Source organism: Battus philenor, unplaced genomic scaffold, assembly GCF_028537555.1.
Source record: "Battus philenor isolate CCGP_79_NKW_IND1 unplaced genomic scaffold, ilBatPhil1.0.hap1 SCAF_29, whole genome shotgun sequence".
Taxonomy (NCBI): Eukaryota; Metazoa; Arthropoda; class Insecta; order Lepidoptera; family Papilionidae; genus Battus; species Battus philenor.
In genome coordinates, this window is record NW_027181692.1 from 4042154 (window position 1) to 4059307 (window position 17154).

General features: G+C 45.6%; 12 protein-coding genes across 12 annotated transcripts; all 12 read left to right on the top strand.

The window, feature by feature from the left end:
- Positions 1-6: 6 nt before the first annotated feature.
- LOC137926248 (histone H1-like) lies at positions 7-1236 on the top strand. Its single transcript, XM_068769833.1, has one exon. The coding sequence runs from the start codon at positions 20-22 to the stop codon at positions 803-805; it is 786 nt and encodes a 261-aa protein (XP_068625934.1). The 5' UTR covers positions 7-19; the 3' UTR covers positions 806-1236.
- A 470-nt stretch (positions 1237-1706) lies between these two features.
- On the top strand, positions 1707-2323 carry LOC137926251 (histone H2A). The gene has a single exon (XM_068769837.1). The coding sequence runs from the start codon at positions 1795-1797 to the stop codon at positions 2167-2169; it is 375 nt and encodes a 124-aa protein (XP_068625938.1). The 5' UTR covers positions 1707-1794; the 3' UTR covers positions 2170-2323.
- Positions 2324-2924: 601 nt separating this feature from the next.
- On the top strand, positions 2925-3604 carry LOC137926249 (histone H2B). Its single transcript, XM_068769834.1, has one exon. The coding sequence runs from the start codon at positions 2983-2985 to the stop codon at positions 3355-3357; it is 375 nt and encodes a 124-aa protein (XP_068625935.1). The 5' UTR covers positions 2925-2982; the 3' UTR covers positions 3358-3604.
- A 451-nt stretch (positions 3605-4055) lies between these two features.
- LOC137926250 (histone H3) lies at positions 4056-5130 on the top strand. Its single transcript, XM_068769836.1, has one exon. The coding sequence runs from the start codon at positions 4205-4207 to the stop codon at positions 4613-4615; it is 411 nt and encodes a 136-aa protein (XP_068625937.1). The 5' UTR covers positions 4056-4204; the 3' UTR covers positions 4616-5130.
- Positions 5131-5208: 78 nt separating this feature from the next.
- LOC137926252 (histone H4) lies at positions 5209-5711 on the top strand. The gene has a single exon (XM_068769838.1). It carries the CDS (start codon positions 5295-5297, stop codon positions 5604-5606), a length of 312 nt encoding a protein of 103 aa, XP_068625939.1. The 5' UTR covers positions 5209-5294; the 3' UTR covers positions 5607-5711.
- Positions 5712-6891: 1180 nt separating this feature from the next.
- Positions 6892-8457, top strand: LOC137926230 (histone H1-like). Its single transcript, XM_068769813.1, has one exon. It carries the CDS (start codon positions 7241-7243, stop codon positions 8024-8026), a length of 786 nt encoding a protein of 261 aa, XP_068625914.1. The 5' UTR covers positions 6892-7240; the 3' UTR covers positions 8027-8457.
- A 470-nt stretch (positions 8458-8927) lies between these two features.
- LOC137926232 (histone H2A) lies at positions 8928-9544 on the top strand. The gene has a single exon (XM_068769815.1). It carries the CDS (start codon positions 9016-9018, stop codon positions 9388-9390), a length of 375 nt encoding a protein of 124 aa, XP_068625916.1. The 5' UTR covers positions 8928-9015; the 3' UTR covers positions 9391-9544.
- Positions 9545-10145: 601 nt separating this feature from the next.
- LOC137926231 (histone H2B) lies at positions 10146-10825 on the top strand. Its single transcript, XM_068769814.1, has one exon. The coding sequence runs from the start codon at positions 10204-10206 to the stop codon at positions 10576-10578; it is 375 nt and encodes a 124-aa protein (XP_068625915.1). The 5' UTR covers positions 10146-10203; the 3' UTR covers positions 10579-10825.
- A 451-nt stretch (positions 10826-11276) lies between these two features.
- On the top strand, positions 11277-12351 carry LOC137926233 (histone H3). The gene has a single exon (XM_068769816.1). The coding sequence runs from the start codon at positions 11426-11428 to the stop codon at positions 11834-11836; it is 411 nt and encodes a 136-aa protein (XP_068625917.1). The 5' UTR covers positions 11277-11425; the 3' UTR covers positions 11837-12351.
- Positions 12352-12429: 78 nt separating this feature from the next.
- On the top strand, positions 12430-12932 carry LOC137926234 (histone H4). The gene has a single exon (XM_068769817.1). It carries the CDS (start codon positions 12516-12518, stop codon positions 12825-12827), a length of 312 nt encoding a protein of 103 aa, XP_068625918.1. The 5' UTR covers positions 12430-12515; the 3' UTR covers positions 12828-12932.
- A 1180-nt stretch (positions 12933-14112) lies between these two features.
- LOC137926242 (histone H1-like) lies at positions 14113-15678 on the top strand. Its single transcript, XM_068769826.1, has one exon. The coding sequence runs from the start codon at positions 14462-14464 to the stop codon at positions 15245-15247; it is 786 nt and encodes a 261-aa protein (XP_068625927.1). The 5' UTR covers positions 14113-14461; the 3' UTR covers positions 15248-15678.
- A 470-nt stretch (positions 15679-16148) lies between these two features.
- On the top strand, positions 16149-16765 carry LOC137926244 (histone H2A). The gene has a single exon (XM_068769829.1). It carries the CDS (start codon positions 16237-16239, stop codon positions 16609-16611), a length of 375 nt encoding a protein of 124 aa, XP_068625930.1. The 5' UTR covers positions 16149-16236; the 3' UTR covers positions 16612-16765.
- The last annotated feature ends 389 nt before the right edge of the window (positions 16766-17154 follow it).

The following is a 17154-nucleotide window of genomic DNA, read 5'->3' on the forward strand; positions in this document are numbered from 1 at the left end:
CAAGAATTGATTGTGCAAGATGGCCGACACAGCTGTAGCATCCGACGCACCGGCACCTGCAACTCCTGCGAAGAAACCGAAGGCGAAGCCCACTCATCCGAGAACTTCCGAAATGGTCACCAGCGCGATCAAGGAACTGAAGGAGCGAAGCGGATCCTCCCTGCAGGCGATAAAGAAGTACATCGCGGCACAATACGAAGTCGATGCCGAAAAACTAGCACCGTTCATCAGGAAGTATCTGAAGAGCGCCGTAGAGTCCGGTGCTCTGATTCAGACGAAAGGCAAAGGAGCGTCCGGCTCGTTCAAATTGGAATCCAAATCCGCGTCCGCCTCGAAGAAACCCGCGACGGGCAAGAGTGCTCGCGGCGGCGGTGCTGTCTCCGAGGACGCCGGCGGTAAGAGAGGAGGAGGAGGCGATTCTTCTGCCGGATCGGCAGCAGCGAAAGCTAAGAAGAAGAGAGGCGCAGCTCCCGCTGCCGCCGCTAAAGGAGGAAAGAAGGCCGCCGCAGCAGCGTCTCCTTCCAAGGCGAAGCAATCCGCCGCAGCCGCCGCCGCCTCAACCGCCGAGGAGAAGAAAGCGGCCGCTGCAGCTAAAAAGAAACCCGCGGCCGCGAGGAAGTCTGCCGCCGCCGGTTCGCAGGGCGGAGCCGCTTCGAAGGCAAAGAACGCCGCCGCACCTAAAGCTAAGAAGAGCGCTAAACCGCCAACAAAGAAGCCCAAAGCACCAAAACCGAAGAAAGCCGCAGCACCGAAATCCAAAACGACCGCTGCGGCCTCCAAGAAGGCATCCGCCGCTAAGAAGTAAAGAGAGGAGGACATAGACACGCGATAAGTCCGAAACCGCCCGAGCCGCCGCCGCCGCCGCCGCCGCCACCTAGTTGCCATCGCTTCGTCGTCATTACATATCATTCCTATGCGCGCGCAATGCAGTGTTGGTGGTGGTGGTGATGATGATACGGCACGCGGTTCGTTCGCGAATATGCGAGCGCGCCAGCGTACCAGTGGAGGACGGTCGGCGGAAGGATCTTTCGCGGGGAGCAGAGGATGAAAAGCTTAAGCGTTACTCGCGTGAGGCATAGCGCGCGCGTTAACGGTGATTACACAACGCAAGCACAAAAGACAAAGTGTGTGTGTGTCTCCGTTCGCCGCGTATGACATGCATGCGTCCGCTCTAGCGACCGCATCCCTAAAAAGCCCTTTTCAGGGCTAACAAATATGTCGATGTTCGATTAAAAGAGAGAGATACGTTTCTTTATCGATAGTGAACGTCAAAGTCTAACTTAAACTATAGGATGATGATATATATACCATTGTATATATATCATCTTCAAGTAGTAATTAATGATAATGTGTATTTATAAAAAAAAAAAAAAAAAATACACAAACATCAACAACTAAACGCCGTAACCTAAATAACGTGGACCTTATGGTTTCAAGACAAACCCTATAACTGATTGGCATACAACATTACGTTATTATTGTTTCATATTTAAATGAACAAAATAGGTTTACATCTTCGGTGAGTGCGGTAACTGATGCACCCCGAATGAAAAGATAAAGAGTCAAACGGAACCTCGCTTACTACAACAAAAACGCGCACACCTTTGTGACTGACGTTCGCTCGTTGTCTACCCCACTAACTGACGTACCGTACGAACCGTATAACATCGAATGACCGAAATTCAATTTTTTAGTGATCACTTCTGATCTTTGTTATTTTATATATATATACATATATATAACTAACGCGACGTGTTATATTAATTTATTAACACAACCACTACTACATACAAGATGTCAGGACGCGGAAAAGGAGGCAAAGTAAAGGGGAAGGCGAAGTCACGTTCCAACCGTGCAGGACTTCAATTCCCGGTCGGGCGTATACATAGGTTGCTGCGTAAGGGTAACTACGCGGAGAGAGTCGGTGCGGGCGCTCCGGTTTACCTCGCGGCCGTCATGGAGTATCTAGCCGCTGAAGTTCTCGAGTTGGCCGGTAACGCGGCCCGCGACAACAAGAAGACCAGAATAATTCCGAGGCATCTTCAGCTGGCCATCAGAAACGACGAGGAGTTGAACAAACTTCTATCCGGAGTGACCATCGCGCAGGGCGGTGTACTGCCTAATATTCAGGCCGTTCTTCTGCCCAAGAAGACAGAGAAGAAGGCTTAAATTTTCTTCTTCATCATCATCATCATCATGATCGTCGTGGTCGTCATCATCCCAATAGACATACACATATCGATTCTCCGTCATCGCACACGACGGACATGATGTGTGGAGAGAGATTAATTAACAATTAAAAGGCCCTTTTCAGGGCCGCAAATATTTTCTATACGTATTCAAATGTGTGTAATACAGTCTCTATTTTATATAAGAGAACGTCAACTGTTTGCCCGTACGAGTCTTCTCGCCTGCCGAATACCGGTGTGTATATATATATATATATATGTATATATATATATATATATATAATTTAAAAAAAAATTGTATGAATGGAGTAATACAAACTTCACACGGTGTATAGTATATAGTAGTACTACTTAAAAGCAATAAACCATCAATATATTTCACTTTGAAAACTGGAACATTTATGTATGTATACATATATATACATATATATGTATATATAAATCGATGAACAATGAAATAAAACCTGTGACCGCCGGCGGGATCTTTATCGGGAAGTATAAAAGAATTTCTATGCGGTACAGATGCTAATACATGAACAAACATACACAACACAAAAACTACATACTTACTCTAGGAACACATCTAACCAACAAGCAAGCCAATCCCCTCCCCCACCCCGCCTTCCGCCCCTCCATTGTTTATAACTCGAGCATACGCGTTTCGCTCTTTAAGACCCTCGCTAGTTCACGTACCGAACAGTTGACCAAGAAAAAAATTCTGACGGTTTTTGTTCCAAACAGTTACATACTACCGACTACTACTGTACTATACTACGCTAGTGTTGTTGCAAACATGCCTCCCAAGACGAGCGGTAAGGCAGCCAAGAAATCTGGCAAGGCCCAGAAGAATATTTCAAAGTCTGATAAAAAGAAGAAGAAGCATAAGAGGAAGGAGAGTTACGCTATCTACATCTACAAGGTGCTCAAGCAGGTTCATCCCGACACCGGAATCTCAAGCAAGGCGATGTCAATTATGAACTCTTTCGTGAACGACATCTTCGAACGCATCGCCGCCGAAGCTTCCCGTCTCGCGCACTACAACAAACGTTCGACTATCACCTCGAGGGAGGTCCAGACCTCCGTCAGATTGTTGCTTCCCGGCGAGTTGGCGAAGCACGCGGTCAGTGAAGGCACTAAAGCCGTCACGAAGTACACTAGCTCCAAGTGAAGAGGCGGAGGAAGTGGTTGTGACGGGGGCTACGTGCGATCGTGATTGCGGTTCTAATTTTCTCGTATCTCTCTCTGTCTTTCGATAAAGAAGGGGATAACCGACCAACCAACCAACCAACCTACCACCTACCTACCCACCAATCGCAACACCGCCGCCACACCGAACGCCGTAGCTTGCTGCGTGACATATATCCGTGAGATATAAATGTTTATTAATTTCAAAGGCCCTTTTCAGGGCCATAAAACGATTCTATTATCAATACTGATACAATGTTTCTATAATAAGAGTACTCTGACAGAATGAATATATATATAATATGGTTTCGAAAATCGGTGGGCAATGCTTATACCTGAACACGATTATAATTAAATAAAATAAATTACAAGGTTCGACAATTCATTCTTTCTATATATATGTATATATATATATATATATATAAAAATAACTATTTAACTCGCAGATCGTGCTATTATCGTGATCGTATTTATGTATATTACAATAGCATATACTTTAAATAATTAGTAGATGTGTGATTTTGATGAACGGGAAGGAGTTAGTTACGTTCTATCCCTGTATGTTTTATTATTAAAAGATTTTGTTTGCTTATTACGAAATTAAATCGTCATAGTAAATATACGACCGTCAGTAAGCTGTTGTTGGTGGTGAGGGAGGGGGAAGGGAGGGCGGGGGGGAGCGAACCAAAACCCAGTATAAAAGGCGGTCACCGTCGGTTCAGTAAAGCATTTGGGCTTCGGAACTCGTATCGATCGGTGTTGACGACGTCACAAACGTAGTGCATTTTTATTTTACCGAATAACGAAGTAAAGAATATAAAGCAGTGGTGATGGCGCGTACCAAGCAGACCGCTCGCAAGTCCACCGGCGGTAAGGCACCGCGGAAACAGTTAGCCACGAAGGCGGCGCGTAAGAGCGCTCCGGCCACCGGCGGCGTTAAGAAACCTCATCGCTATAGGCCCGGAACTGTCGCCCTTCGTGAGATCCGTCGTTACCAGAAGAGCACGGAACTCCTCATTCGCAAATTGCCATTTCAACGTCTAGTGCGTGAAATCGCCCAGGACTTCAAGACCGATCTGCGCTTCCAGAGTTCCGCAGTTATGGCGCTCCAGGAGGCGAGCGAAGCCTACCTGGTCGGTCTCTTCGAAGACACTAATCTTTGCGCGATTCACGCGAAGAGAGTCACCATTATGCCGAAAGACATACAGCTGGCTCGTAGAATTCGCGGTGAACGCGCATAAGAAGTAGTGTGTGTCGAACGTCTTAATGATAACCATGTTTATTATTAAGACATAAAAATTCAATAAAAAGGCCCTTTTAAGGGCCGCACATATTTCCGAATAATAATAATGACCCACGTTTCTATCGAATAATTGAGAACGTTAAAAACAAACTAACGAACCAACTAATAACCATACCATTCATTAACTAGATCACTACACCTACCAGCAGCACCTACACCATTACTACTATTATAGTAACACGCACCCAATAACAATGATGATGGGTTAATCATCAACAAAACGATCGATTGGCGTATTATTAATGTAAATGTCTATTAGAGCGACCGCAAGAGTGCATGGGTGGGGTGGTACGTTCGTTGAATAAGAAAATAATGGACTTTTGGACAATTTTAACCTCTGTAATGAACACTTATTTTCATAATTCTCGTATTATTTATTATTACACAGAATATATGTATATTATATTAAATCGACCGAAATTGATTGAATATACTTCTGTTCCGATGGCAAAGCAGCGCGCAACGCTAAGCCCCCTTTCCCCTCTCCCCGCAATCCCCACCACTTCCAACCGGTATAAATAGTATAAAGGGACCGTCGTTTTAAGCGGCGGCATCAGATCATATATCTACACGAAGACGTTCGCACGTTGCGCGAAGAAGAATTTTGACACGACACAATGACCGGCCGTGGCAAGGGAGGAAAAGGTCTGGGAAAGGGTGGTGCGAAGCGGCACAGGAAGGTTCTCCGTGATAACATCCAAGGTATCACGAAGCCCGCGATCCGTCGTCTCGCTCGCAGGGGTGGAGTGAAACGTATCTCCGGTCTAATTTACGAAGAGACCCGAGGGGTGCTGAAGGTGTTCCTCGAGAACGTGATCCGCGACGCCGTTACCTACACCGAACACGCGAAGAGGAAGACCGTCACCGCCATGGACGTCGTGTACGCACTTAAACGTCAGGGCCGTACCCTATACGGTTTCGGCGGTTAGATACCACCACAACCACCATCGCCATCAGCAATGTTATTATTATTAATATCATCATCATAAGCGACCACCGCGTCGTTTATTTAAAAGGCCCTTTTCAGGGCCGTATATCAATCAAAATCACTCATATATGAAGCACTCAGCCGAGTGAGAGAGAAAAAAAAGTTTCTTGACGATAGATGAACGGTCATAACATTCTTATTTACTAAGACTGCACACATACACACACACCACCACCGCCACTATCATCATCATCATCACGAGCTCGTAAAGACAGACGCGTATGTTGTTTACGGTGGTTCGTTGGTTGGCCGATATCCGATACAATAAATTAGTTATTACCTTCCGCTGGCTTCATCTGAGACACACACCCAGTGGAGTTTTTCACTTACAGTTTACAATAGTATATAAAGTAAAAATAAATTTACAACATCCGTTACTTTCGTTGAAAATCGCGTGAGTCTATTATGATGATATTAGACTAGATTATTTCTTCATATCGTCGGTCGGTCGGTTCTGCCCTTTTCGTATCTGTCGAATGCTTAGTTAGTTAATCAATCGGTTAGGTACACTACTGACGACGATCGATGCGATAAATAGGTGAGGACGACGTATATCACACATCGTACACGGACACCGCTATGAAGGTGTCGTGTTCGTATGTATGTATGTAGTATGGTTTTAAATACGGGTATAAAGTATAATAACCTAATATATAATAGATATACGTAGATACTAAAATCTAATATGAATAAGATAAAGTTAGGGAAAATGCGAGGATATTTCGCTCGCTTAAGACGAGCCGCGTGCGGCGCTTGGCTCGATTCCGCGCGGAAGGTGGACGGGGACGCAGTGTTTACGCGCGGGTGTATTCTAACGTTTCGCAATTGCAGGGCGGTCGTTCTCTATAAAGATACTTACGAGAGTACGATTATTGTTATATTTTTCGGTTCATAAATAATTTTCAAAGGTCGCACCGGCAGCTCGGCGGCTTCGGTCCGCGAGAGTCGAGAGAGGTTCGTGTTTTACGACCTTCGAAGTTTAATCGGTCGTTGTGCATAGAATAATGCATTACCGGGGTGACCTTCGATTCCTGTCCGTCCTCTGGATACTGACTCTCGATGGACCGCGCGAAACTTTATCGAGAGTTCGATTACGTGGAGATAATACAATTTTAAACGCGACTCTCCGCACGCTCCGAATACACCGAACAAAATAAACCCCGTTCACCGGTCGCCCGCGCGCTCGATTCGCATTAGAGTTAGTTTACCGAGTGAACGATCTCAAATATTTACCACGCGGACATCGTTAAGGAATACGCGTGCGAGGGAAGTGTTGAAAATTTAATTTAATTCGGAACGATCTAGTGAAAAGTTATAACCGATCGTACGAGAAAACGTCTCTCGGCACCGCGGCTCTCCTTAAGGTAATGATGCGGAGCATTTCTTGGTGGCGCCATCTCGACCTAATATAATACAACTACTTACGGCTGTACTCTAATACCACTCGCCTAGTGTTATATCGAGTTTGATACGTAATATATTTACAAAGTTGTATAAAAGAACTTGAGTTTTTTTTTTATATATAAAATATTCTCTAACACGACCGTACGCATTCACAAGAATTGATTGTGCAAGATGGCCGACACAGCTGTAGCATCCGACGCACCGGCACCTGCAACTCCTGCGAAGAAACCGAAGGCGAAGCCCACTCATCCGAGAACTTCCGAAATGGTCACCAGCGCGATCAAGGAACTGAAGGAGCGAAGCGGATCCTCCCTGCAGGCGATAAAGAAGTACATCGCGGCACAATACGAAGTCGATGCCGAAAAACTAGCACCGTTCATCAGGAAGTATCTGAAGAGCGCCGTAGAGTCCGGTGCTCTGATTCAGACGAAAGGCAAAGGAGCGTCCGGCTCGTTCAAATTGGAATCCAAATCCGCGTCCGCCTCGAAGAAACCCGCGACGGGCAAGAGTGCTCGCGGCGGCGGTGCTGTCTCCGAGGACGCCGGCGGTAAGAGAGGAGGAGGAGGCGATTCTTCTGCCGGATCGGCAGCAGCGAAAGCTAAGAAGAAGAGAGGCGCAGCTCCCGCTGCCGCCGCTAAAGGAGGAAAGAAGGCCGCCGCAGCAGCGTCTCCTTCCAAGGCGAAGCAATCCGCCGCAGCCGCCGCCGCCTCAACCGCCGAGGAGAAGAAAGCGGCCGCTGCAGCTAAAAAGAAACCCGCGGCCGCGAGGAAGTCTGCCGCCGCCGGTTCGCAGGGCGGAGCCGCTTCGAAGGCAAAGAACGCCGCCGCACCTAAAGCTAAGAAGAGCGCTAAACCGCCAACAAAGAAGCCCAAAGCACCAAAACCGAAGAAAGCCGCAGCACCGAAATCCAAAACGACCGCTGCGGCCTCCAAGAAGGCATCCGCCGCTAAGAAGTAAAGAGAGGAGGACATAGACACGCGATAAGTCCGAAACCGCCCGAGCCGCCGCCGCCGCCGCCGCCGCCACCTAGTTGCCATCGCTTCGTCGTCATTACATATCATTCCTATGCGCGCGCAATGCAGTGTTGGTGGTGGTGGTGATGATGATACGGCACGCGGTTCGTTCGCGAATATGCGAGCGCGCCAGCGTACCAGTGGAGGACGGTCGGCGGAAGGATCTTTCGCGGGGAGCAGAGGATGAAAAGCTTAAGCGTTACTCGCGTGAGGCATAGCGCGCGCGTTAACGGTGATTACACAACGCAAGCACAAAAGACAAAGTGTGTGTGTGTCTCCGTTCGCCGCGTATGACATGCATGCGTCCGCTCTAGCGACCGCATCCCTAAAAAGCCCTTTTCAGGGCTAACAAATATGTCGATGTTCGATTAAAAGAGAGAGATACGTTTCTTTATCGATAGTGAACGTCAAAGTCTAACTTAAACTATAGGATGATGATATATATACCATTGTATATATATCATCTTCAAGTAGTAATTAATGATAATGTGTATTTATAAAAAAAAAAAAAAAAAATACACAAACATCAACAACTAAACGCCGTAACCTAAATAACGTGGACCTTATGGTTTCAAGACAAACCCTATAACTGATTGGCATACAACATTACGTTATTATTGTTTCATATTTAAATGAACAAAATAGGTTTACATCTTCGGTGAGTGCGGTAACTGATGCACCCCGAATGAAAAGATAAAGAGTCAAACGGAACCTCGCTTACTACAACAAAAACGCGCACACCTTTGTGACTGACGTTCGCTCGTTGTCTACCCCACTAACTGACGTACCGTACGAACCGTATAACATCGAATGACCGAAATTCAATTTTTTAGTGATCACTTCTGATCTTTGTTATTTTATATATATATACATATATATAACTAACGCGACGTGTTATATTAATTTATTAACACAACCACTACTACATACAAGATGTCAGGACGCGGAAAAGGAGGCAAAGTAAAGGGGAAGGCGAAGTCACGTTCCAACCGTGCAGGACTTCAATTCCCGGTCGGGCGTATACATAGGTTGCTGCGTAAGGGTAACTACGCGGAGAGAGTCGGTGCGGGCGCTCCGGTTTACCTCGCGGCCGTCATGGAGTATCTAGCCGCTGAAGTTCTCGAGTTGGCCGGTAACGCGGCCCGCGACAACAAGAAGACCAGAATAATTCCGAGGCATCTTCAGCTGGCCATCAGAAACGACGAGGAGTTGAACAAACTTCTATCCGGAGTGACCATCGCGCAGGGCGGTGTACTGCCTAATATTCAGGCCGTTCTTCTGCCCAAGAAGACAGAGAAGAAGGCTTAAATTTTCTTCTTCATCATCATCATCATCATGATCGTCGTGGTCGTCATCATCCCAATAGACATACACATATCGATTCTCCGTCATCGCACACGACGGACATGATGTGTGGAGAGAGATTAATTAACAATTAAAAGGCCCTTTTCAGGGCCGCAAATATTTTCTATACGTATTCAAATGTGTGTAATACAGTCTCTATTTTATATAAGAGAACGTCAACTGTTTGCCCGTACGAGTCTTCTCGCCTGCCGAATACCGGTGTGTATATATATATATATATATGTATATATATATATATATATATAATTTAAAAAAAAATTGTATGAATGGAGTAATACAAACTTCACACGGTGTATAGTATATAGTAGTACTACTTAAAAGCAATAAACCATCAATATATTTCACTTTGAAAACTGGAACATTTATGTATGTATACATATATATACATATATATGTATATATAAATCGATGAACAATGAAATAAAACCTGTGACCGCCGGCGGGATCTTTATCGGGAAGTATAAAAGAATTTCTATGCGGTACAGATGCTAATACATGAACAAACATACACAACACAAAAACTACATACTTACTCTAGGAACACATCTAACCAACAAGCAAGCCAATCCCCTCCCCCACCCCGCCTTCCGCCCCTCCATTGTTTATAACTCGAGCATACGCGTTTCGCTCTTTAAGACCCTCGCTAGTTCACGTACCGAACAGTTGACCAAGAAAAAAATTCTGACGGTTTTTGTTCCAAACAGTTACATACTACCGACTACTACTGTACTATACTACGCTAGTGTTGTTGCAAACATGCCTCCCAAGACGAGCGGTAAGGCAGCCAAGAAATCTGGCAAGGCCCAGAAGAATATTTCAAAGTCTGATAAAAAGAAGAAGAAGCATAAGAGGAAGGAGAGTTACGCTATCTACATCTACAAGGTGCTCAAGCAGGTTCATCCCGACACCGGAATCTCAAGCAAGGCGATGTCAATTATGAACTCTTTCGTGAACGACATCTTCGAACGCATCGCCGCCGAAGCTTCCCGTCTCGCGCACTACAACAAACGTTCGACTATCACCTCGAGGGAGGTCCAGACCTCCGTCAGATTGTTGCTTCCCGGCGAGTTGGCGAAGCACGCGGTCAGTGAAGGCACTAAAGCCGTCACGAAGTACACTAGCTCCAAGTGAAGAGGCGGAGGAAGTGGTTGTGACGGGGGCTACGTGCGATCGTGATTGCGGTTCTAATTTTCTCGTATCTCTCTCTGTCTTTCGATAAAGAAGGGGATAACCGACCAACCAACCAACCAACCTACCACCTACCTACCCACCAATCGCAACACCGCCGCCACACCGAACGCCGTAGCTTGCTGCGTGACATATATCCGTGAGATATAAATGTTTATTAATTTCAAAGGCCCTTTTCAGGGCCATAAAACGATTCTATTATCAATACTGATACAATGTTTCTATAATAAGAGTACTCTGACAGAATGAATATATATATAATATGGTTTCGAAAATCGGTGGGCAATGCTTATACCTGAACACGATTATAATTAAATAAAATAAATTACAAGGTTCGACAATTCATTCTTTCTATATATATGTATATATATATATATATATATAAAAATAACTATTTAACTCGCAGATCGTGCTATTATCGTGATCGTATTTATGTATATTACAATAGCATATACTTTAAATAATTAGTAGATGTGTGATTTTGATGAACGGGAAGGAGTTAGTTACGTTCTATCCCTGTATGTTTTATTATTAAAAGATTTTGTTTGCTTATTACGAAATTAAATCGTCATAGTAAATATACGACCGTCAGTAAGCTGTTGTTGGTGGTGAGGGAGGGGGAAGGGAGGGCGGGGGGGAGCGAACCAAAACCCAGTATAAAAGGCGGTCACCGTCGGTTCAGTAAAGCATTTGGGCTTCGGAACTCGTATCGATCGGTGTTGACGACGTCACAAACGTAGTGCATTTTTATTTTACCGAATAACGAAGTAAAGAATATAAAGCAGTGGTGATGGCGCGTACCAAGCAGACCGCTCGCAAGTCCACCGGCGGTAAGGCACCGCGGAAACAGTTAGCCACGAAGGCGGCGCGTAAGAGCGCTCCGGCCACCGGCGGCGTTAAGAAACCTCATCGCTATAGGCCCGGAACTGTCGCCCTTCGTGAGATCCGTCGTTACCAGAAGAGCACGGAACTCCTCATTCGCAAATTGCCATTTCAACGTCTAGTGCGTGAAATCGCCCAGGACTTCAAGACCGATCTGCGCTTCCAGAGTTCCGCAGTTATGGCGCTCCAGGAGGCGAGCGAAGCCTACCTGGTCGGTCTCTTCGAAGACACTAATCTTTGCGCGATTCACGCGAAGAGAGTCACCATTATGCCGAAAGACATACAGCTGGCTCGTAGAATTCGCGGTGAACGCGCATAAGAAGTAGTGTGTGTCGAACGTCTTAATGATAACCATGTTTATTATTAAGACATAAAAATTCAATAAAAAGGCCCTTTTAAGGGCCGCACATATTTCCGAATAATAATAATGACCCACGTTTCTATCGAATAATTGAGAACGTTAAAAACAAACTAACGAACCAACTAATAACCATACCATTCATTAACTAGATCACTACACCTACCAGCAGCACCTACACCATTACTACTATTATAGTAACACGCACCCAATAACAATGATGATGGGTTAATCATCAACAAAACGATCGATTGGCGTATTATTAATGTAAATGTCTATTAGAGCGACCGCAAGAGTGCATGGGTGGGGTGGTACGTTCGTTGAATAAGAAAATAATGGACTTTTGGACAATTTTAACCTCTGTAATGAACACTTATTTTCATAATTCTCGTATTATTTATTATTACACAGAATATATGTATATTATATTAAATCGACCGAAATTGATTGAATATACTTCTGTTCCGATGGCAAAGCAGCGCGCAACGCTAAGCCCCCTTTCCCCTCTCCCCGCAATCCCCACCACTTCCAACCGGTATAAATAGTATAAAGGGACCGTCGTTTTAAGCGGCGGCATCAGATCATATATCTACACGAAGACGTTCGCACGTTGCGCGAAGAAGAATTTTGACACGACACAATGACCGGCCGTGGCAAGGGAGGAAAAGGTCTGGGAAAGGGTGGTGCGAAGCGGCACAGGAAGGTTCTCCGTGATAACATCCAAGGTATCACGAAGCCCGCGATCCGTCGTCTCGCTCGCAGGGGTGGAGTGAAACGTATCTCCGGTCTAATTTACGAAGAGACCCGAGGGGTGCTGAAGGTGTTCCTCGAGAACGTGATCCGCGACGCCGTTACCTACACCGAACACGCGAAGAGGAAGACCGTCACCGCCATGGACGTCGTGTACGCACTTAAACGTCAGGGCCGTACCCTATACGGTTTCGGCGGTTAGATACCACCACAACCACCATCGCCATCAGCAATGTTATTATTATTAATATCATCATCATAAGCGACCACCGCGTCGTTTATTTAAAAGGCCCTTTTCAGGGCCGTATATCAATCAAAATCACTCATATATGAAGCACTCAGCCGAGTGAGAGAGAAAAAAAAGTTTCTTGACGATAGATGAACGGTCATAACATTCTTATTTACTAAGACTGCACACATACACACACACCACCACCGCCACTATCATCATCATCATCACGAGCTCGTAAAGACAGACGCGTATGTTGTTTACGGTGGTTCGTTGGTTGGCCGATATCCGATACAATAAATTAGTTATTACCTTCCGCTGGCTTCATCTGAGACACACACCCAGTGGAGTTTTTCACTTACAGTTTACAATAGTATATAAAGTAAAAATAAATTTACAACATCCGTTACTTTCGTTGAAAATCGCGTGAGTCTATTATGATGATATTAGACTAGATTATTTCTTCATATCGTCGGTCGGTCGGTTCTGCCCTTTTCGTATCTGTCGAATGCTTAGTTAGTTAATCAATCGGTTAGGTACACTACTGACGACGATCGATGCGATAAATAGGTGAGGACGACGTATATCACACATCGTACACGGACACCGCTATGAAGGTGTCGTGTTCGTATGTATGTATGTAGTATGGTTTTAAATACGGGTATAAAGTATAATAACCTAATATATAATAGATATACGTAGATACTAAAATCTAATATGAATAAGATAAAGTTAGGGAAAATGCGAGGATATTTCGCTCGCTTAAGACGAGCCGCGTGCGGCGCTTGGCTCGATTCCGCGCGGAAGGTGGACGGGGACGCAGTGTTTACGCGCGGGTGTATTCTAACGTTTCGCAATTGCAGGGCGGTCGTTCTCTATAAAGATACTTACGAGAGTACGATTATTGTTATATTTTTCGGTTCATAAATAATTTTCAAAGGTCGCACCGGCAGCTCGGCGGCTTCGGTCCGCGAGAGTCGAGAGAGGTTCGTGTTTTACGACCTTCGAAGTTTAATCGGTCGTTGTGCATAGAATAATGCATTACCGGGGTGACCTTCGATTCCTGTCCGTCCTCTGGATACTGACTCTCGATGGACCGCGCGAAACTTTATCGAGAGTTCGATTACGTGGAGATAATACAATTTTAAACGCGACTCTCCGCACGCTCCGAATACACCGAACAAAATAAACCCCGTTCACCGGTCGCCCGCGCGCTCGATTCGCATTAGAGTTAGTTTACCGAGTGAACGATCTCAAATATTTACCACGCGGACATCGTTAAGGAATACGCGTGCGAGGGAAGTGTTGAAAATTTAATTTAATTCGGAACGATCTAGTGAAAAGTTATAACCGATCGTACGAGAAAACGTCTCTCGGCACCGCGGCTCTCCTTAAGGTAATGATGCGGAGCATTTCTTGGTGGCGCCATCTCGACCTAATATAATACAACTACTTACGGCTGTACTCTAATACCACTCGCCTAGTGTTATATCGAGTTTGATACGTAATATATTTACAAAGTTGTATAAAAGAACTTGAGTTTTTTTTTTATATATAAAATATTCTCTAACACGACCGTACGCATTCACAAGAATTGATTGTGCAAGATGGCCGACACAGCTGTAGCATCCGACGCACCGGCACCTGCAACTCCTGCGAAGAAACCGAAGGCGAAGCCCACTCATCCGAGAACTTCCGAAATGGTCACCAGCGCGATCAAGGAACTGAAGGAGCGAAGCGGATCCTCCCTGCAGGCGATAAAGAAGTACATCGCGGCACAATACGAAGTCGATGCCGAAAAACTAGCACCGTTCATCAGGAAGTATCTGAAGAGCGCCGTAGAGTCCGGTGCTCTGATTCAGACGAAAGGCAAAGGAGCGTCCGGCTCGTTCAAATTGGAATCCAAATCCGCGTCCGCCTCGAAGAAACCCGCGACGGGCAAGAGTGCTCGCGGCGGCGGTGCTGTCTCCGAGGACGCCGGCGGTAAGAGAGGAGGAGGAGGCGATTCTTCTGCCGGATCGGCAGCAGCGAAAGCTAAGAAGAAGAGAGGCGCAGCTCCCGCTGCCGCCGCTAAAGGAGGAAAGAAGGCCGCCGCAGCAGCGTCTCCTTCCAAGGCGAAGCAATCCGCCGCAGCCGCCGCCGCCTCAACCGCCGAGGAGAAGAAAGCGGCCGCTGCAGCTAAAAAGAAACCCGCGGCCGCGAGGAAGTCTGCCGCCGCCGGTTCGCAGGGCGGAGCCGCTTCGAAGGCAAAGAACGCCGCCGCACCTAAAGCTAAGAAGAGCGCTAAACCGCCAACAAAGAAGCCCAAAGCACCAAAACCGAAGAAAGCCGCAGCACCGAAATCCAAAACGACCGCTGCGGCCTCCAAGAAGGCATCCGCCGCTAAGAAGTAAAGAGAGGAGGACATAGACACGCGATAAGTCCGAAACCGCCCGAGCCGCCGCCGCCGCCGCCGCCGCCACCTAGTTGCCATCGCTTCGTCGTCATTACATATCATTCCTATGCGCGCGCAATGCAGTGTTGGTGGTGGTGGTGATGATGATACGGCACGCGGTTCGTTCGCGAATATGCGAGCGCGCCAGCGTACCAGTGGAGGACGGTCGGCGGAAGGATCTTTCGCGGGGAGCAGAGGATGAAAAGCTTAAGCGTTACTCGCGTGAGGCATAGCGCGCGCGTTAACGGTGATTACACAACGCAAGCACAAAAGACAAAGTGTGTGTGTGTCTCCGTTCGCCGCGTATGACATGCATGCGTCCGCTCTAGCGACCGCATCCCTAAAAAGCCCTTTTCAGGGCTAACAAATATGTCGATGTTCGATTAAAAGAGAGAGATACGTTTCTTTATCGATAGTGAACGTCAAAGTCTAACTTAAACTATAGGATGATGATATATATACCATTGTATATATATCATCTTCAAGTAGTAATTAATGATAATGTGTATTTATAAAAAAAAAAAAAAAAAATACACAAACATCAACAACTAAACGCCGTAACCTAAATAACGTGGACCTTATGGTTTCAAGACAAACCCTATAACTGATTGGCATACAACATTACGTTATTATTGTTTCATATTTAAATGAACAAAATAGGTTTACATCTTCGGTGAGTGCGGTAACTGATGCACCCCGAATGAAAAGATAAAGAGTCAAACGGAACCTCGCTTACTACAACAAAAACGCGCACACCTTTGTGACTGACGTTCGCTCGTTGTCTACCCCACTAACTGACGTACCGTACGAACCGTATAACATCGAATGACCGAAATTCAATTTTTTAGTGATCACTTCTGATCTTTGTTATTTTATATATATATACATATATATAACTAACGCGACGTGTTATATTAATTTATTAACACAACCACTACTACATACAAGATGTCAGGACGCGGAAAAGGAGGCAAAGTAAAGGGGAAGGCGAAGTCACGTTCCAACCGTGCAGGACTTCAATTCCCGGTCGGGCGTATACATAGGTTGCTGCGTAAGGGTAACTACGCGGAGAGAGTCGGTGCGGGCGCTCCGGTTTACCTCGCGGCCGTCATGGAGTATCTAGCCGCTGAAGTTCTCGAGTTGGCCGGTAACGCGGCCCGCGACAACAAGAAGACCAGAATAATTCCGAGGCATCTTCAGCTGGCCATCAGAAACGACGAGGAGTTGAACAAACTTCTATCCGGAGTGACCATCGCGCAGGGCGGTGTACTGCCTAATATTCAGGCCGTTCTTCTGCCCAAGAAGACAGAGAAGAAGGCTTAAATTTTCTTCTTCATCATCATCATCATCATGATCGTCGTGGTCGTCATCATCCCAATAGACATACACATATCGATTCTCCGTCATCGCACACGACGGACATGATGTGTGGAGAGAGATTAATTAACAATTAAAAGGCCCTTTTCAGGGCCGCAAATATTTTCTATACGTATTCAAATGTGTGTAATACAGTCTCTATTTTATATAAGAGAACGTCAACTGTTTGCCCGTACGAGTCTTCTCGCCTGCCGAATACCGGTGTGTATATATATATATATATATGTATATATATATATATATATATAATTTAAAAAAAAATTGTATGAATGGAGTAATACAAACTTCACACGGTGTATAGTATATAGTAGTACTACTTAAAAGCAATAAACCATCAATATATTTCACTTTGAAAACTGGAACATTTATGTATGTATACATATATATACATATATATGTATATATAAATCGATGAACAATGAAATAAAACCTGTGACCGCCGGCGGGATCTTTATCGGGAAGTATAAAAGAATTTCTATGCGGTACAGA